Source organism: Podarcis tiliguerta, assembly GCF_965153285.1.
Source record: "Podarcis tiliguerta genome assembly, chromosome: 2".
NCBI classification, from domain to species: Eukaryota; Metazoa; Chordata; class Lepidosauria; order Squamata; family Lacertidae; genus Podarcis; species Podarcis tiliguerta.
Genome location: NC_139535.1, coordinates 13,997,952 through 14,013,024, shown reverse-complemented (window position 1 = coordinate 14,013,024; position 15,073 = coordinate 13,997,952). Strand labels below are relative to the sequence as shown.

The 15,073-nt window shown below is 46.5% G+C and overlaps 1 protein-coding gene across 2 annotated transcripts in view; it reads left to right on the top strand.

Moving 5' to 3' along the window:
• The window catches only part of CLIC1 (chloride intracellular channel 1), a 37,145-nt gene that overhangs the window by 3,255 nt on the left and 18,817 nt on the right, over positions 1-15,073 (top strand). Inside the window, exon 1 of one of the 2 annotated variants that reach the window (XM_083426698.1) lies at positions 250-294. The exons of the other annotated variant lie outside the window; for it this stretch is intronic. Within the exon in view, the coding sequence (XP_083282824.1) occupies positions 265-294 (30 nt within the window). The 5' untranslated portion in view covers positions 250-264. Of the gene's footprint in view, positions 1-249; positions 295-15,073 lie in introns of those variants that run through there. 2 annotated transcript variants of the gene reach the window in all.

Here is a 15,073-nt window from a genome sequence, read left to right as displayed (position 1 = left end):
GAAGTGTGGGTGCCTTTGAAATACGTTCTTCTCGCCCCCAGTTTCTCCTCCCATTGCCAAGTGTGAAGCCACAAGGCTCCTGCCACTCCTGGTAAGAATCGCTGTGCCATTTCCATGCTCACATTTCAGTATTTTCCACCAACTGCTGCTTCTCTTCGCATCCCCCCCCCCCCAGGTGAGACCCCTCATCTTACAAGGGCACCAGGCAGGTCTTGCCCCTCAACCCCCCACTGAGCATATCACCCTCCAGGTGTTTATTCCGCAATGCCATCAATGCCTTGCCTCTCCTGTCCAGTGAGTCGCTATATTTTTGTTAAACAATTAAATGGGCCCGTGGTCCAGGTATGCGTGCCAAAAGCACAAAACTGCTTTGTGAAAATAAGTATCTGTTTTGTTGCAGTTCTGTTTTCAGTGTGGTGTGCCGTTTTTGAAATCTGAACGAGCCACAGTTTTCATGTTGCATCTACCTTGCAGAATCTTCATTGCGCCTTCATTGACAATCTCTTTGCTTCTGTGCTCTGTAACATGGAAAACATATGAAGCTGCTTTATGTATTGAGTAAGAATACAAGCCTATCTAACCTGGTGCTTGTTTTTATTTTATATGCTCTATCGCTGCATATTTAGCCCTCCTTTCTTCCCAAATGCTTGTGGCCGCATACCTAGTCCTACTACTCCGTGCAAGTCCAGTTAGGCTGAGAGGCAGTGATTAGATTAGGGTCACCTGGTGGGCTTCATGGTGGAGCAGAGATTTGAACCCTTCTCTCTCCCAGGCCCTAGACTGGCACTCTAACCCAGGCATAGCCAAACTTGGCCCTCCAGCTGTTTGGGGACTACAAATCCCATCATCCCTGACCGCTGGTCCTGTTAGCTAGGGATGATGGGAGCTGTAGTCCCAGAACAGCTGGAGGGCCAAGTTTGGCCATGCCTGTTCTAACCACTATGCCAGCAATGGTTCTCCAGGGTCTAGGGGTGGGTGGTGTTTCCTAACCATACTACCTAAAACTGGAGGCAGGAGTTTCTGCATGCAAAGCAGGTGTTGTCTGGTTGTGTTGCTTCCCTCTTCCTGTCCTGGCAACCCACCCACCCTCTTGCCTGCCTTCATGTTAAGACCCTTCACCCATTCCTAGCTCATGTCTGGCGGCTCTGTTCTCAAACAGGCGGAGTTAAGACAAAGCACCACCTTTGCAGCTTTTAATTTCCGAAGCTCATTAAAGTTTTTTAGTTTCCGGAGCTCATTAAGCTTTCAAGCTCTGTCGCTCTTTGAGTTATTCTGCAAGCCGTCGGGTTTCTTCTGATCCGTGGGTTCCCAGTAGGATGTAACCTCTGCTAAAGGTCCCGAGGGCAGGCACCAGTGGCTTTTCAATCCCAACTGGACCCAGGAAAAGGGTCATATTCCCAGGCCATTCAAGTACTAAAACAACTGGCCTGCGTGCCTGAAATTGGGAGGCGGAGGTTCTGTGGCCTTTTCCTCCTTACCTTTCAGAATGGTGCAAGGATGGACACGATACTGACAAAAAGGGCGAGGGGTGTTAACTGCTTTGTAAGCATCCCAGAATAATCTGGCTGACAACTGTTGGGAACAGGGTGTTTGGCTGCATGGACTTTGTGTCAGGGCCATGCAGGATATTTGAATGTTCCTTTTCTTTTCACTTTAACACACCAAGAAAGACAATTATCCGTATAGGTAAAGGGACCCCTGACCATTAGGTCCAGTCGTGACCGACTCTGGGGTTGCGGCGCTCATCTCGCTTTATTGGCCGAGGGAGCCGGCGTACAGCTTCCGGGTCATGTGCCCAGCATGACTAAGTCGCTACTGGCGAACCAGAGCAACGCACGGAAACACCGTTTACCTTCCCGTCAGAGCGGTGCCTATTTATCTACTTGCACTTTGATGTGCTTTCGAACTGCTAGGTGGACAGGAGCTGGGACCGAGCAACGGGAGCTCACCCTGTCACGGGGATTCATAGAATCATAGAATAGAATCATAGAGTTGCAAGAGACCACAAGGGCCATCGATTCGAACCGCCGGCCTTCTGATCCGCAAGTCCTAGGCTCTGTGGTTTAACCCACAGCGCCACCCGCGTCCCTAATTATCTGTATGCATCAACACAAATAAAAAAATATATATATATACCAAAGAGTAATCACAAAACGTTGAAATAAAAATTGTCTTTTTCTATAGACCCGACTTCCCGTCCAGGAGAAGGAGTAAGGATCTTTGCATGTTCTTATGCCTTACTGCCTCTTTCAGCTTCCCCTGGTTTTGTTTCCAGGTTTCCCTCATAAGAATAGGCCTGCTGGACCAGGCCAAAGACCTAGTCCAGCCTCTTGTTCCCATAGCAACCCGCCAAATGCCCATAGGTAAAACATAGCCAGTATGTGTCACATCCAGTGGTAGTCTTATCCGCCATGATTTTTGTCTAATATTCTTTTTAAAACCATCCAGTTGGTACCCGTCACTCTCTCTTTTGGGACCCGATTCCTTAGTTTAATGATGCGCTGTGTGAATAACTGCTTTCTTTTGTCTGTCCTGAACTTTTCAGCTTCCTTGGATGCCCCCAGTTTCTGGAATTATGAGAGGCGGATAAATCCTTACCCACTTTTCCTACACTGCTCGAAATCTTACACATTTCTGCCATGCTCCCTTAACCTAGAAGACTAATCCCCAGGCCTGACAAAATAGCTTGGTTTGTCTCCTGGGTGGCTACAAAATTTTTATAAACGTATTCAGGAGTATATGAATCCTCAGTAGCCAGAAATGAGATACTGCAGTGTACGGTGTATAAGACTCTGTGTATAAGACTAGGTTTGTTTCTTTAAAAATCCTGCTCAAAAATGAGGTTTGTCTTATACATGGGTAGTGGTTAGTTTGGTTGCTGCTAGCAGCTATTGTACGTGTTATTGGTTGCTGCGTCAGTGGGTGGTGTTGATGGACTGACGCTGCGGCAATTTGGCGGGTGATTGGCATCTTCTGCCAGCGATGGGACAGACAAGAGGTGGATTTTGGGACGCGTGCGGGTGAGCGATTTTCGCCAGTCCCCCCTAAAAAAAAAGCTCTACAACTCTGGGCAATCCTCTGCAAAAAAAAAAAAAAAGCTCAACAATTCTGTGCCGTCTCCCCACATTTTCTTAAATTTGAGTCCCCCAAAACAGTCCCCTGTCTTATACATGGGGGCACCTTATACACGGAAAAGTACGGTACTTCTCAAGCACCTAGTTCCTAGTGGAGGGAAGAGACCCAGAATGATAGAACAGAGCCGTTTCTTTTAATATTTCTCAAGTCAAGGCAGAGGGCAGTGTTCGAAATGGACTGGGTATATTTTGCTCCTGGCTATTGGCCACTTGGAACCAATTGAAGATGTCTGAGCACCAGGATAGTGCCTGACGTCTTCACCATCTAGAGGTGGGATCCATGGATCTTGACTGTTTTCACACACTAGCAGCTCATCCTGTGGAATTCTATCCGTTACATTTTATCCGCACAATCGGAACAAATTTCAAGAACCAAAAAGTCTCATTGAAAAATAAAACCTTTGAGCCGCCCGGCTCCAAAATGGCAACTAGACATTCTGTTTTGGTGACGGTAACCCTGGTTTAAGGAGCCATTGCCTAGCGTATATGGTATATCTTGAGTTTCTAACACTGGCAGAAAACCTATACAGTGGTACTTCGCAAGACAAATGCCTCGGAAGACGAAAAACTCGCAAGACGAAAGAGTTTTCCGTTTTCTGAGTTGCTTCGCAAGACGGATTTCCCTATGGGCTTGCTTCGCAAGACGAAACGTCTTGCGCCTTTTTTTAAAAAACCGCCAATGCATTCCTATGGGAAACCGTCAATACACATTGGTGCTTCGCAAGGCGAAAAAACTCGTAGAACGAAAAAAACTCGCAGAACGAATTAATTTCGTCTTGCGAGGCACCACTGTATAGGTGTTCGTTTGTTTTTCAAAAACCTGGGCAGGCCGGTAGCAGATAATAAACAAAACAGGAACGTTCGTCATTTTAATACGAAAGGGGAAGTTGCTCCCCCCCCCCCCGACTTAGGATGAGATGCTGAGCAGGCAAATAGTGGTGTGTTGTAATAAGGCACTGTCATATTCTGAGGAATATTGAAACACACAGTCTATAAATTTCCTGGAAGATGAGAAAGAAAAAGAAGGGGAGATCAGTAACCAGAGAAACACAAATTTGGGAGACCAGTTAAACATTGCCCTCTTCAAGAAGACCATGGTAAAAAGGTCCAGGCTGGCACACTGGGAGTTAGAGATGTTTTGACTGCCTGAGTAGCTGTAGGGAGAAGCCAGCCTTCCCAGCTCTGAGCTGAGGAGGGACTGTGGCTTGGTGGTTCAGCAATCTGCTTTGCATGCAGAAGGTCCAGGGTTCAATCCCCAGGTTAGTACTGGGGAAAGATTCCTGTCTGAAACCCTGGTTGCCTGCAGCGAGTCACTGCAGCTGAGGCTGATGGGAATTGTAGTCCAAAGCATTTGGTGGGTACCAAGTTGGACGCGGGTGGTGCTGTGGTGTAAATCACTGAGCTTTGGGCTTGCCGGTCGGAATGTCGCGGTTCGAATCCCCGCGACGGGATGAGCTCCCGTTGCTCGGTCCCAGCTCCTGCCAACCTAGCAATTCGAAAACACGTCAAAGTGCAAGTAGATAAATAGGTACCACTCCGGCGGGAAGGTAAACGGCGTTTCCGTGCGCTGCTCTGGTTCGTCAGAAGCGGCTTAGTCATGCTGGCCACATGACCCGGAAGCTGTACGCTGGCTCCCTCGGCCAATAAAGCGAGATGAGCGCCGCAACCCCAGAGTTGGCCACGACTGGACCTAATGGTCAGGGGTCCCTTTACCTTTACCCCAAAGATGCGCAGCACAGAAATTGCAGTTGTGTCCCCCCCCCAAAAAAAAAATATGTGAGGATATAAACTCATTCTCAGCATTGGACTTGGGCTTTGTGATGGCATGGAATGTTCACAAGCATTTTACTTGTTTGAGGGCAAGGTGCCCACAGTAGAGCACTGACAGGCCGTGACATTTCTCTGAGAGGAATTAAAAGGTCATTTCTCCTATAACAAACATCACATGGTTTAGGGACAGAAGGGACCGTGTACTTTTGTCAAGAAGGGAGTAGACAGGCAAAAAAAAAAAATGTTTCAAATGTTTGATCTAAAGTAGGCCAGCGTAGAATTTAATTTATTTTAACCTTGCCCAAACCTGAAGGCTTAGAGCTAGTAAACACCATTTCTCGTTCCTTATAATAGCCTACGAAGGTAGGTCAGGCTTATTGTTTGAATTCGGTAGGTGGAGAAACTGGTGCTGAAAGGTAATTGACTTGCCTGGGGATATCAGAGAATTGCAGAACTGCAGAGTTGCAAGGGACCCCGAGGGTCATCTAGTCCAACCCCCTCCAACGCAGCAGTCAGTGCTCAACTCAAGCATCCATGACAGATGATGATCCAACCTCTGCTTTAATACCCCCAATGAAGAAGCGTCCACAACCTCCCGTTCCACAGTTGAACAGCTCTTGCCCTCAGAAAGTTCTTCCCGATGTACAGTGGTACCTCAGGTTAAGTTCTTAATTCGTTCCAGAGGCCCGTTCTTAACCTGAAACTGTTCTAAACTTGAAGCACCAGTTTAGCTAATGGGGCCTCCTGCTGCTGCCGCGCAGCCGGAGCACAATTTCTGTTCTCATCCTGAAGCAAAGTTCTTAACCCGAGGTACTATTTCTTGGTTAGCGGAGTCTGTAACCTGAAGTGTATGTAACCCGAAGCATATGTAACCTGAAGCGTATGTAACCCGAGGTACCGCTGTATATATCAGTGGTGACACTGAATTGAGGACACGTGTTTTCAAAACATGCTTCTCCCTTTAAAAACATGGCAAGGAAGAAAGGAATGAGCTGTCTCACTCTCCTTGAAGGGCACTGCTTGAAATGTGTGTCTCCCTTGCACAATGCATAATTAAATCAATGGTGTTATATATTGCAAGGTGTGATGGCCTCTGGCTTAGAAGCATTCTTTAGGTTAGGTCTACCCAACACAACCATGGGTCATCCTAGCAAAATTGGAACTTCTTTATGCAGAGGCATAAATACCAGGTGCTGGGGACAGCCAGATACCCCTTGTTGCTTCTCATTTGCAGAATCTGTATGTCCCCAGAGGCATCTCTGGTTGGTTGCTGTTGGAACATAATATTGGACCAGATGGAATCTGGTCTGTGAAAGCCAGGAAACCAGTGTCCCCACAGTTGAAGGACGTGTGGCTCCAGAATTGGCCTCTGCAGTCACTTACGGACTCATTGTTAAAACTGTGTTTATGGAAGACAATCTTACTCGGCTACGAGTGATCGCCAAAGAAAGAAGAAGTGGGTTGGCCCCTTATCTCCCGGTGTCAATCGTCACAACTGTGTCAGGTGACCTGTTTATGCCTGTGCTGCCAATCAGCTGATCAGTGCGGCTTGCAAAGTGCCAAAAGCTTAAGCAGGGCCTGAGCGTCAGCTGATAGGTGAGGCTTTGCAAGCCCAGACAATCAGCAACCTGCCCCTATTAGCCCAGCCAGCTCCAGGATTCCCTGCCACTCACACGACACCATAAAGGACATCCGCTCTAGGACAGGTGGGCTTGGGCTTAATGTCCTTGTGGGCCTGGAGGGCCTAAAGTGGCCCAGAAGCTGGAGATGTCTCACTCTTAATCAGGGCAACAGTTATATTTTGTGCAGATTGGCTCATTTTACATGGGTGCGGGCAATCTTTTCTCTGTTGACAGCTGCATTCCCACGGTGGCGTTTGGGATGGGTGGGTGGGATGCCCTAAAAATTGCATAGTAGCAGCAGGCAGGATCAGAGCCGAAAGTGTGTGGGGCCACCCCTCTTCTTTTCCCCTTTGGTGATGTGTTTGCCGGATTCACATGTGCTACCCTGGCAGCATGGGGATTGCTGCACGGAGAAGCAACTCCCATGACATTGCCAGTGCATTGTGTTTTGCAAAGGAAAACACCCCTGTTTTTCCTTACACTGAAAATTCCTTCTCATCCCCCCCCATAAAGTCCTTCATTGAGCAGGGGGGCTGGAATAGATGAGCCGTCGGAGTCCTCCCAGCTCTCAGATTATGTTTTTAAAAGTCACAGTTGCAGAAGCAGGTGCTATTGCGATGGGGCTCCCCCCCACAACCCTCCGGAATTGGCTTGTGGGGATCAGGAGAACCCCAAAACAGCAGAAGGGGCAAGCTGAAATGTGTGCACTGACAGAATGACTGCCATAGCGCTATGCTGAGTTCCTTCCTGCAATTCTATTATATATTGCTGAAGGCTCTTTTCTGCTTGTGTTATGTTGCTCTGTGATAGTCCGTCCTGCGCTGATTTACGATACAATAATCTTTATTGTCATTGTCCCATACAGAACAACAAAATTGAAAGCATGGGAAGTCCCAACAAAAAAAAATATTATAATTTAGGCAGAATATTTGGACTATTTGATATGTATTTGTATGATTTGGAACACTAAGTGTGTGATCTGATTGGATTGTTAAATGGGAAACTTAATAAAAATGATTTTTAAAAAAGGGGGGGGAAAGAAAATCTACATCAGACATTCAGAGAGCAACAAGCCTGCTATCCCAGCCTGGTTAGCCCCCTAAAAACTCTGATACCCCATAATTAATACAATATACTCCCATAGAGACTACCTTAAAGGTAAAGGTAAAGGTACCCCTGCCCGTACGGGCCAGTCTTGACAGACTCTAGGGTTGTGCGCCCATCTCACTCAAAGAGGCCAAGGGCCAGCGCTGTCCGAAGACACTTCCGGGTCACGTGGCCAGCGTGACATCGCTGCTCTGGCGAGCCAGAGCCGCACACGGAAACGCCGTTTACCTTCCCGCCGGAGCGGTACCTATTTATCTACTTGCACCCGAGAGTGCTTTCGAACTGCTAGGTTGGCAGGCGCTGGGACTGAACAACGGGAGCGCACCCCGCCGCGGGGATTCGAACCGCCAACCTTTCGATCGGCAAGCCCTAGGCACTGAGGCTTTTACCCACAGCGCCACCCGCGTCCCTTAGAGACTACCTTACACTGCATTTAAAACCAAGAAGTAAACCAAAACCCTACAACTGTTTCTCTCTCTCTCTCTCTCTCTCTCTCTCTCTCTCTCTCTCTCTCTGTGTGTGTGTGTGTGTGTAAAAACAAACAAAAACAAAGCCTTTGCCTTAACAGAATCCTTACTATCACATAATGGATCTGACGGCACTGAGCTTAGGCTGCAGTTAGGGGGTTGGCAAATCAGTCTTTATTTCTGGCCTGTGTTGGTTTTGTGTGTGTGGTCAGGCATAAGCATTTCCCGTCCTGTTTTGTTTTAATCTAAGAAGCTTCTTTTGTAAAATATAAAAATTAACGCAAATGCAGACACACAGTATGTTTTTCTCACAAATTGTGCGTTTCTAAATATGCATTTTACGTGCTGTTTGGGCATGCTTTTGAGCCGAGAGGTGCAGAATCTAAAAGCGACCAGTGTCCTGATCTGCAAGCTGGGTCCCTGAGGTGGAGATCTGGCCAGCTCCTCTCAGAATTCACTGATAAATCCCTCAAGCATTCCTAGCTGCAACTGAGATCCCTTTTAGCAACTTCTGCTATCTAGATAAGTAGCTATGGGGGCGTAGAGAAAGGGGGAAGCTGTGAACTGGGGGGGGGGGTTGCACATGTGCATATGTGTGCTAACACTTCTCTTTTTTAAGAAAATAAAAAATAAAAATATGTTCTTCAGATTTCCCCTAATGGAAAATTAGGGACAAAATGTGATTCACCAGGAACAGGTAGCAGAATATTGGAACCGCCTCTGGTCACTTAAGAGAGCTAGGAGCATATTATTGTCTCTTACTAAATTTATGACCTGCTCTCCTCTGGCTGAGGCCTGGGTGGGTTGCAGGATTTTAAAATTCAGAATTAAAGAACACCTGGAACAGAGCACAGTCACAGGAATAAGGGGGCGGGGGCTGAAAACACACATCTCAGGTGTGTTTGGCCAGGTGTGTTTGAGCAGCTCAGCGATGATGCACAATTTTGTATACAGTTTCAATAATTCAGTCCTTGGGAGATGGATAGCTGCCTTTATTCCAGTTCAGAGCATTGGTGCATGAAGCCCAATGTTCTTGACACTGGCTGGCAGAGGCAGGGGTCTCTCCCAGCCCTATTTTGTGTTGAACCTGGGTCCTTATTCAGGCAAGGCAGATGTTCTCATACTGAGCTACAACCCTGCGGTTCTTGGTATCATCATAGCAGATGAAAGGAAAGACCTTGGGGAGTAACATAGACTCACTGTTCCTTTTTGGACCAGAATTTTGAGTGTTCTGGTCCTTTTTGGACCAGAATTTTGAGTGTTCTGGTCCTTTTTGGACCAGAATTTTGAGTGTTCTGTGGGTGCCAGCCACAAAATGACTGCTTTTTGTGTGTGTGGGGGGGGGGGGGAGATGGCATAACTCAAAATTAGAGAGATGGCAAAGCTTTCCCCAGAATTGCATTTTCATACCGGAAAAGGCTTAACCGGTTGAATTTCTGCCTGCTGTACAGTTGCTAAGGGCACAAGAACTCCATCCCCCGCCCCCATGCCAACCTGAAACCAAACATAGGCTGCCACCCCCTATCCGCTTGCTTGGGAGTAAAGCCCTATTAAACACAAAGGGACTTCTGAGTAGACATGCCCGTTATTGCTGCAAATGTTCTGTGTGGAACTAATGTATCGGATAAAGGAACTTTAATAGAGAAATTGCTTTGAAGGGTACTTGCACACTGTGCTTTGTAGCTTTCTGGGGAGGATTGGATAGTTAATTTCTTTCTCCCCCCCCCCCTTTTTTTTAAAAGCAACTCCACAGTCCAGGAGCCTTGCCAGGGGGCCACCAGCAAAGGATATTGGGGTTTTTATGGTGCTTGTTGGTACTGCATTGGCGACCCCTTTTTAGACAGTAGCAGACGAAATGGACAAAATAGTCTGACCTTGAATATGGGGGGAGAGTTGTATAGACAGAACTTTTCTCCAGGCGTCTCAGTCTAGATGCATGTGTTTGTGTGTTTAAAGCCTGTGTTTTTCTTCCAAACACCCTGATCCTGTCAGCAAACAGATGCTGTTTGAATACCCTGACAAAGTCCCCTCTGTGAGGGTCTTAATTCATCAGGAATGTTTTGTTCCAAGCCAGGTTTACCCTCCAACGAGAATTGTCTGTTGGGGGCCATTTTTTATTCCGAGGCGGCCTAGTGATCGATAGCTTGGAAGCACCTCAGGTGAGCTCTTTGTTTTCCCAGTCATGCTGCGGAGGGGGGGGGGGGAAATAGCCCTATTGTGGTGATTGAATGGGGCAACAGGGGAGCGGTGGCTGGCAAGAATCTGCTTTATTTGCCTGCGTTAGCAGCACAGAGGATAAATCAGCAAGCTGAATAGGGAGTCCGTGGGACGCCGCTCACAAATACATCATTCACCTTAGTCCCTTCCCGGAATGCCTGCTCATTTGTGCACAATATCTGCGAACTGTACGGTATAATTTTAAATCCTGTGGTGTGCTCCGTTTATGGCGAAGGGCAGGTTATGAAGCTTGCCAAGGGTAATAATTAATGGTGAAGTCTGTTGGCTGGTTCCGCAAACTGAATTGATTCAATAAATCACGTGCAACTAAACCACGCCTCAATTAGGTATTACCTCTGGTGTGCCGTGTTACGAACGGACGTGACTTTGCCTCCCATTCCACTTCCAGCGATAACTTTCCCAATTATTTTTTTTATAGTAAACTTTTTGGTTCTGACACCAAATATATTTGCACCAGGTTTTTAAAGAATCTTAAAAAAGAATAAAACAGAAGATGAGCCCTTCTGGATCAGGCTATCTGACTGTGGCCAGCCATGGCCCATGCCTATGGGAAACCTTGTAAGCACAAGCGCATCCTGCCCATCTGTATTTCGCAGGAACTGGAATTCAAAGACTTGCTATCAAGGGATAATGTAACCATTGTGGCCAGTAGCCCTTGCTAGTTTTATCCTCCATGTTTTCATTTTTATGGTACCTTCCCAAGCTTTCTTATAACAGGAACTTTCATGAATGGATATCCTGTGCCAGATACCTCTCCCTGCCCCCCAGAAAGATGGGAGTGGATTGCTTCTTCCAAAATTTGGCAACCAACACCTATTGGAACATCCTCCCTGTAAAATCTATTAATTGTTTGGCAGTGTAATTTTCTTTTGCCTCAGTGGGTTTCAATTTTGTGCCACTGTCTTCTCATTGGTGGAATAGTAATAATAATATTCCATCTGGTGTATAGTTGTTTCCCTAAACAGGGCTGCCTTCAGAGGTCTTCTGAAAGTCAGGTAGTTGTTTATTTATTTGACATCTGATGGGAGGGCGTTCCACAGGGTGGGCGCCACCACTGAGAAGGCCCTCTGCCTGGTTCCCTGTAGCTTTGCTTCTCGCAATGAGGGAACTGCCAGAAGGCTCTCGGAGCTGGACCTCAGTGTCCAGGCTGGATGATGGGGATGGAGACGCTCCTTCAGGTATACAGGGCCGAGGCCGTTTAGGGCTTTAAAGGTCAGCACCAACACTTTGAATTGTGCTACGAAACGTACTGGGAAGATGTTGGTTTATGAGTTATTAAGCTTCATTGGTTGAACATTGGTTCCATAAGATTTATATACTGCTTGATTCTAAAAGAACAACAACCACCTCCATAGTGGTTTACAAAAACAGGGTGTGTGTGTGTGAAATTATCAGGAAAAACATTTAAAACCGACTATTTAAAATGTTTTTTAAAAAATTTAAGTCAACCAGATTAAGGCACATGTCAGCATTCTACATACCTGGATAGGCTTGCTAAACAAAAATGTTTTTAGCAGCCGCTGGAAAGAGAACATTGAAGACGCCTTTCTGATGTCTATAGGCAGGGAGTTCCAATGTATGGCTGCAAACGAATGTATTTGCATTAGGGAATGTCCTGAAGTAGAGGACCTTATGCATTATATCTTGTGCTGCCCCTTATATAATGAAGCAAGAGAATGATTTTTCGCACTTATAATGACAAAGTCCCCTGGCCAGAACCCCTCTGACATGATTTTATATCTCCTTGCAGACACAGATAACTATGTGACCTGGCGTGTAGCACTCTTTGCAACTGCCGCTAGGAAAATTGGAGCAAATTATATAGCCAAGATAGCCACCAACTGTAAAGGAGATGAATTTATTTGACCCTATCTACATCAAGCTAGGGACATGGGTGGTGCTGTGGGTTAAACCACAGAGCCTAGGACTTGCCGATCAGAAGGTTCGAATCCCCGCGACTGGGTGAGCTCCCGTTGCTCGGTCCCTGCTCCTGCCAACCTAGCAGTTCGAAAGCACGTCAAAGTGCAAGTAGATAAATAGGTACCACTCTGGTGGGAAGGTAAACAGCGTTTCTGTGCGCTGCTCTGGTTCGCCAGAAGCGGCTTAGTCATGCTGGCCACATGATCCGGAAGCTGTACTCCGGCTCCCTCGGCCAATAAAGCCAGATGAGCACCACAACCCCAGAGTTGGTCACGACTGGACCTAATGGTCAGGGTTCCCTTTACCTTTACCTCAAGCTATATTCTATCTTTATCACCAAACTCCGAATATAATTGCACATTTTATTAATCAACATTATTTTTAATAGATTAGTGGCCATGTGATAATTTTAACCTATAAATTTTATTGTTTAATGTCTTAACCTGTACATTAAGGTACTTTTTTTAGCTCTGCTTAGAGTAGGTAATGTCTTGATAATATAAATGTTTTAAGTTTTTTGTATTAATCCAGCTTATTTTCTTCTAATTGTTGAACGATTCTGTGTACATTGCGGCAGCCTTTGGCTATGTGCAATGAAACTGACTGACTGACTGACAATGTATGGGTGTGACCACACCGAAAGATCAAGTTCTTACGAATGTGGAGTGAGTATCGTGTGGCACTGGCAACAGTGCTGCTTCCACAAATCCAAGGTTGGCAGGCGCATTTAGAAAGGCATTCAGCACATTGTTATAAACAGGTCAAATAAGTTGTGCCGGCTTGGGGTGGAGCTGTACTGTGGGACTTCGAGTCTCTCCCTTTCTGCCACATCTTCCCCTGTCGTCTTGGATTCCTGTTTCAAGGACACCTCCTGGCTGCCAGTCGTCTTTGTCAGGCGCCAAGGTAATCACCAGAGGGAGGGCTGTTTTCTCTTCCAAGTAAATTTTTATTATTTTCTTCACATACCGGTATTCTTTTTCCAACAATCAGGAATAATTGGAGTAAATTTATTGAATATTTAAAGGTGAACTGTAAAAGTGTAAAGACACTAGCAGGACTGGAATAATACCTTCAGTGTAAAGCAGTAGGGATATAAGAATAATGTGCGCGATAAGAATGGATTTAATAAACCAATTGCAGGGAGGGAGGGAGGTCAAGACTCGGCAGAGTCAAAGGGAATATATGGTAATAATAAGGTAAGGCCGTTTTCTCAGCTGCTTTCCCCATCACTGAATTCAGAGCAACAAGCACAGGCAAGGAGAATTTGGGGAGAAGAAAATCAGCAGACTCTCGAGGCTTTGGGCAGTCTCCAGCAGGTAGCTGAATTATGGTGCTGGAGGAGACTCTTGAGAGTCCCATGGACTGCAAGAAGATCAACCCTCTCCATTCTGAAGGAAATCAGCCCTGAGTGCTCACTGGAAGGACAGATCGTGAAGCTGAGGCTCCAATACTTTGGCCACCTCATGAGAAGAGAAGACTCCTTGGAAAAGACCCTGATGTTGGGAAGGATGGAGGGCACAAGGAGAAGGGGATGACAGAGGACGAGATGGTGGGACAGTGTTCTCGAAGCTACCAGCATGAGTTTGACCAAACTGTGGGAGGCAGTGGAAGACAGGAGTGCCTGGCGTGCTCTGGTCCATGGGGTCACAACAAGTTGAACATGACTAAACGACTAAACAACAACAACAAGCAGGTAGCTCAGTGCTTTGCAGGGCAGAAGGTCCCAGGTCTGCAGCAACCCTGGAGAGCAGCTTCCAGTCAGTGTAGGCAAAACTGAGCTGGATGATCCAAGTGGTCTGACTCACTGGAAGTTATCTTCTTCCAGGTGATAAGCTGAGCGCATTTTGCAGGGGCTCTGCTCAAAGGCAGAAAACTGGAAATGCACCCAGGATTCCCTACCTATAAAATGGACCTTTGCCTGTTTTTCTCCTTAAAGGACGAAGTCTTTCCCAGCATGGAAAACGATTACAGTGGTACCTCGGGTTAAGAACGTAATTCGTTTTGGAGGTCCATTTTTAACCTGAAACTGTTCTTAACCTGAGGTACCACTTTAGCTAATGGGGCCTCCTGCTGCTGCTGCTGCTGCCGCTGCGCCGCCATGCGATTTCTGTTCTCAGCCTGAGGTAAAGTTCTTAACCTGAGGTACTATTTCTGGGTTACCGGAGTCTGTAACCTGAAGCTTCCAACAAAAGATTAAAAATACATTAAAAGATCAGTCATTAAAAACCTCCCTAAACAGGGCTGCCTTCAGATGTCTTCTAAAAGTCAGATACAGTAGGACCTCGGGTTACAGACGCTTCAGGTTACAGACTCCGCTAACCCAGAAATAGTACTTCGGGTTAAGAACTTTGCTTCAGGATGAGAACAGAAATTGTGCGGTGGCAGTGGGAGGCCCCATTAGCTAAAGTGGTACCTCAGGTTAAGAACAGTTTCAGGTTAAGAATGGACCTCCGGAATTAATTAAGTTCTTAACCCGAGGTACCACTGTAGAAGATTCCTGCAAATGTGGGCCTAAGCCAGTCAGAAGCAGATTTCTTTGAATCCATTTCAGACTTCAGAGAAGCAGTCGCAAAAGAGCTGTTTTGCAATAAACGGCTAAAATTACTTAACTTAATCCATTAATCACATAGAAGCCAAGAAGTTAGGGGGATGAACTGTCAACAGTCCTGGTTTCAGATGACGGCCGGCACCGCAGCTCACCAGTGTTTGACTTCTTCTCTTTTAGCTGCAATCTGACCTTTTCATTTTTTGTTTTAGTACTTCTGCAGACACCGGACCATGCCACGGATGCATGTGATCATGGCTTGTGCCCAAC